This window comes from Hylobates moloch, unplaced genomic scaffold, assembly GCF_009828535.3.
Source record: "Hylobates moloch isolate HMO894 unplaced genomic scaffold, HMol_V3 SCAFFOLD_2450, whole genome shotgun sequence".
Classification (NCBI taxonomy): domain Eukaryota; kingdom Metazoa; phylum Chordata; class Mammalia; order Primates; family Hylobatidae; genus Hylobates; species Hylobates moloch.
In genome coordinates, this window is record NW_026654725.1 from 3,203 (window position 1) to 8,273 (window position 5,071).

The 5,071-nt window shown below is 41.8% G+C and overlaps 1 protein-coding gene across 1 annotated transcript; it reads right to left on the reverse strand.

Moving 5' to 3' along the window:
* Positions 1–273: 273 nt before the first annotated feature.
* Positions 274–1,835, reverse strand: LOC116464967 (hemoglobin subunit gamma-2). The gene is made up of 3 exons (XM_032148194.2): positions 1,707–1,835; positions 1,361–1,583; positions 274–478 (listed from the first exon to the last, which is right to left on the reverse strand). The coding sequence occupies exons 1-3, from the start codon at positions 1,796–1,798 to the stop codon at positions 350–352; spliced, it is 444 nt and encodes a 147-aa protein (XP_032004085.1). The 5' UTR covers positions 1,799–1,835; the 3' UTR covers positions 274–349.
* Between the last annotated feature and the right edge of the window lie 3,236 nt (positions 1,836–5,071).

Below are 5,071 nucleotides of genomic sequence, written 5' to 3' on the forward strand. Positions count from 1 at the left end.
AGAGGCCTTTCTTCCCACCAGATTTCTCCTACACCTTTTACTCCCACTTGCAGAACATCCATGTACAAGTTTCTTTATTGCCTAGTTCTTTTATTTGCTCATCAAAACCCACATCTCATGTAAACAAAAAAGTGAGGAGCATGCACATGATACAAACACACACAGCCATGTACAAATACACACACACACATCCCTCAACATAAAACCCTTTGTGGCTCATATATTTAAAAAGACATAAAAAAAGAACTGAAGACAACCGTGTGTGATCTCTTAGCAGAATAGATTTATTATTTTTATTGCTTGCAGAATAAAGCCTATCCTTGAAAGCTCTGCATCATGGGCAGGGGGCTCAGTGGTATCTGGAGGACAGGGCACTGGCCACTCCGGCCACCATCTTCTGCCAGGAAGCCTGCACCTCAGGAGTGAATTCTTTGCCGAAATGGATTGCCAAAACGGTCACCAGCACATTTCCCAGGAGCTGTTGAGATGGAAAGAGACAACAAAGATGAACCCATAGTGAGCTGAGACTCCAGCCTGGCCTCCAGATAACTACACACCCAGCTTCCACCCAGAATCAAGCCTATGTTAACTTCCCTCAAAGCCTGAGATTCTGCCTTCCCATTAAACGCAGGTAGTTGTTCCCCTTGCAGCACTAGTCACTGGCCATAATTTAAATCTTGCTATCTTCTTGCCACCATGAACACTGTATGTTGTAGGCTGAAGACGTTAAAAGAAACACACGCTCACACACACACACACACACACACACAAACTCACAGCTGACTTTCAAAATCTACTCCAGCCCAAATGTTTCAATTGTTCCTCACCCCCGGACATACTTTGCCCCCATCTGGAATTAGAAGACATACGTTTGTAATGAAGCATTAGCAGCATTTTATATGTGTCCAGCTGATATAGGAATAGCCTTAGCAATATATGTTTGGCCACCAAAGTTCTCCACTTTGACTGAGCCAATATGTGCCTTCTGCCTGCATCTTTTTAATGACCATACTTGTCCTGCCTCCAGATAGATGTTTTAAAACGAATAACAAAAATGGTGAAAAGATTAGAATTCTTTCTACCGGAATCTAATAAAGAAAAGTCATTTGCCTCATTTCCACATCTCCTTTCTCCAAGTCAAAATTGTCCGTCTAGATTTTTAGAGGCACTCCTTAGGCCCTAAAACATTACCACTGGGTCTCAGCCCAGTTAGTCTTCTGCAGTTTCTTCACTCCCAACCCCAGTATCTTCAAATAGCTCACACCCTGCGGGTAGATTCAGCTGTGCTCAGATCAATACTTAGTTGTCTAAGTTGCCTCAAGACTAAAGGCAACAGGGCTGAAACATCTCCTGTACTCACCCTGAAGTTCTCAGGATCCACATGCAGCTTGTCACAGTGCAGCTCACTCAGCTGGGCAAAGGTGCCCTTGAGATCATCCAGATTCTTTATGGCACCTCCCAGGGAAGTCAGCACCTTCTTGCCATGTGCCTTGACTTTGGGGTTGCCCATGATGGCAGAGGCAGAGGACAGGTTGCCAAAGCTGTCAAAGAACCTCTGGGTCCATGGGTAGACAACCAGGAGCCTGTGAGATTGAACAAGAGCAGTTTGACAGTCAGAAGGTGCCACAAATCCTGAGAAGTGACCTGGACTTTTGCCAGGCACAGGGTCCTTCCTCCCCTCCCTTGTCCTGGTCACCAGAGCCTACCTTCCCAGGGTTTCTCCTCCAACGTCTTCCACATTCACCTTGCCCCACAGGCTTGTGATAGTAGCCTTGTCCTCCTCTGTGAAATGACCCATGGCGTCTGGACTAGGAGCTTATTGATAATCTCAGACGTTCCAGAAGCGAGTGTGTGGAACTGCTGGAGGCTGCTTCCTTTTATTCTTCATCCCTAGCCAGCCGCCGGCCCCTGGCCTCACTGGATACTCTAAGACTATTGGTCAAGTTTGCCTTGTCAAGGCTATTGGTCAAGGCAAGGCTGGCCAACCCATGGGTGGAGTTTAGCCAGGGACCGTTTCAGAGAGATATTTGCATTGAGATAGTGTGGGGAAGGGGCCCCCAAGAAGATACTGCTGCTTAATTTTTTTTATAGGCTTTGCCTTGTTCCAATTCAGTCATTCCAATTTTTCTCTAATTTATTCTTCCCTTTAGCTAGTTTTCTTCTCCCACCATAGAGGATACCAGGACTTCTTTTGTCAGCCTTTTTTTACCTTCTTGTCTCTAGCTCCAGTGAGGCCTGGAGATTAAAGCTAAAGCATGTACCAATTTTTGAAAAGTTCAGGGATTGTGAAATGTGTTTTAGGCATAGGTCCAGGATTTTTGATGGGACAAATCTTAGTCTCATTTAGTGAGCATTGGTTTCTAAGGAAAAAGTGCTATACTTCCTTTTGAATATACTCTCTGTGACTTTTGCCATTATCTCTTAAGTTCTCAATAGTGCAGTGAAAACAATTCCTATAGAGCCACAGTTTCAGCGCAGTAATAGATTAGTGTTACGTAATATAAGACCTAATGCCTACCTCAATATCTACTTATCCGTACCTATTTGAAATAAATCATGACTGTTTCATCTTAGAAGAAATATTTGATTCCATATTCATGTATGTATGTATACACTAGATGATGTGTATTTATCACTGGATAAGTGTGTGTGCTGGCTGATGACCCAGGGTTTTGGTGTAGCTCTTCTATGCTCAGTAAAGATGATGGTAGAATGTTCTTTGGCAGGTACTGTGGATTAGAATTAATTATCTTGTATAAATGCTAGGTTCACTTCTCAGGGAATCTTATTCTAAGACATAAGACATGCATGTGTATGAAAAACAACTCTAAAGAGGCAAGGGCTGTTTTTATTGACTAATAGTCCACACACTGTGATAACTCGAATCTCAGTGTGCCTTAGACAGCTTTTTTTCTAGCGCAGTGCTGTTTCTGACATATTGGACCATTAACAGGGTAGGAAGTATTTATGCTGGTTTTTTGGTTCTGTTTTGCTTTTGGTTAGTTTGTTTTTGTTTTTCTCTGAAAGTGATCCATGATCTCAAACCTTGCTAGATTATAATGCCAGAAGCTCTGGAATTCTGGCTATTGGAGGCGAGCTGTATCTTCAAATTAGTTTATCCCCTAAGCTATCAGGTTGATTGAAATTATAATAATATTGGTGAAATCCTTTCAGCCTTCATGATCCTGTGTAAAGCTTATATCTGCTTATTGATAAAGATGGCTAAAAGGCCAGAAAGATACACATTTACCCATGTAACAAGCCTGCATATCCTGCACATGTACCTTGGAAATTAAAATGAAATGAAAAAAATTAAAAGGAAAAAAATGCCATGGCAACATCAGGAAGTTATCTTTTATGGTCTAAAAATAGGCAGCATAAATAATCTACCCCTTGTTTAGCATAGTATTGAAAAATTACAATAAAAATCGGCAACCAGCAGCCCTTAGGGCTACTCTGCCTATGAAGTAGCCATTCATTTATTCGTTTAATTTTTTATAAACTTGTTTTACTAAAAATAAAAGAAAAAAGAAAGAAAGTGCAAATTGTGAAATGGTAGTGAGTGACTGCATTTGAAGTGGGTCCTTTTTGATATGATGGAGCCAGGCAGAAGACGTTTGGAGAAAGAAGTTCCTGAAAGTAGGAAGGGCATGTGGAAAACTCTGAGGCTGAGGAGAAAAAAGAAAGAAAGAAAGAAAGAAATATAAAGAAAGAACTTGACATTTCACTGTATATAAATACATTACAAGCCTAAAGTATGTTGAAGAAAAAATAGAAATCAAAGTTAGAGAGAAGGGCTCAGGCTTACTATTTGGGTCTTACAGATGAGAGTAGTAGAGTTGGTATTTTATACTGAAACACAGGGGACCAGTGGCGATTTGTATACCTGAGATAAACATGGTTTCTAATCCACTGAACACCCAAGCTCACTTTTTTCTCTTTCTTCATCTGCCTTACTTAGTGCAAGGTGCTATAACAAAATAGCATAGACTGGATGACTTCAACAACAGAATTTTTTCTCACATTTCTGCTGGTTCCTGGTCAGGGCTCTCTTCCTGGGTTGCAGGTGGCTGACTTCCCACTCTGTCCTCACCGGAAGGAAGAGAAATGGCTAATCTCTCTGCTTCTGATGAGGAAAATAATTCTGTGATGGGGATCTGCTCTCATGAGCTCATCTAAACCTAATTACTTTTCCAAAGCCACCCCCACAAATGGGGCCAATTGGGAGTTGGCGATTCAGCATGTGAATTTTCTGTAGACACAAGCGTTAGGTTCATAACACCATCACATTAAACTAAACTCTTGCTTATAAACATGCATTAACTTTCAATTATATAAGAACTCCAGTGAATCTGCCTTCTCAATTAATGTTATACAAATTCTTCACACTACATTTTCATCTGCCCATGCTGGTCTGCTGCTCAGACATGACGTGCTGATGCTGACTTGTGAGCCTCTGCTGGCTCATTTCCTTCACCTAATTCCCCACCTCCCCTAGAAGCTTACAATGAGGTCTCTTCCTTGAAATGCTGTGACCAGTCTGTACACTTAAGGGTACGGGATTAATTTCGCCTCTTTAGGCATGCATCAACACTTAAAACGAAAAGTTCCTTAGTAAAGTAAGGATCACTTCATTGTAGCTACCGTGAAAAGAAAAACCTGTTTCCTGCTCTGATCCCTAACACCTCAACCTCCCCATAGAGCCTCACAAGGGCTGAGAAAAGCCAGATGCCATTAGAAATAGTATTGCTCCTAATAAAATAGAATGGCTATCCCTGCCTAAACCTTGACTTCCTAAAGCTTCGAACACTTTTTCTTTGTTGAGCCCCTTCCTCACTGCTGTGCTGCAATCCAGTGAAGAGGGTTCAGCACCTTCACTGAACCTTTCCCCATCTCTTCCAAACCATGTGTTTCTGAGGAGTCCTGTCCTATAGAGGCCTTTCTTCCCACCAGATTTCTCCTACACCTTTTACTCCCACTTGCAGAACATCCATGTACAAGTTTCTTTATTGCCTAGTTCTTTTATTTGCTCATCAAAACCCACATCTCATGTAAACAAAAAAGTGAGGAG

Coding starts and splice junctions, on each gene's coding strand:
- LOC116464967 (XM_032148194.2), bottom strand. CDS start 1,798: ATGGGTCATTTCACAGAGGAGGACAAGGCTACTATCACAAGCCTGTGG. Junction 1,584..1,706: donor GGAGGAGAAACCCTGGGAAG/GTAGGCTCTGGT, acceptor TCAATCTCACAG/GCTCCTGGTTGTCTACCCAT. Junction 479..1,360: donor TGGATCCTGAGAACTTCAGG/GTGAGTACAGGA, acceptor CCATCTCAACAG/CTCCTGGGAAATGTGCTGGT.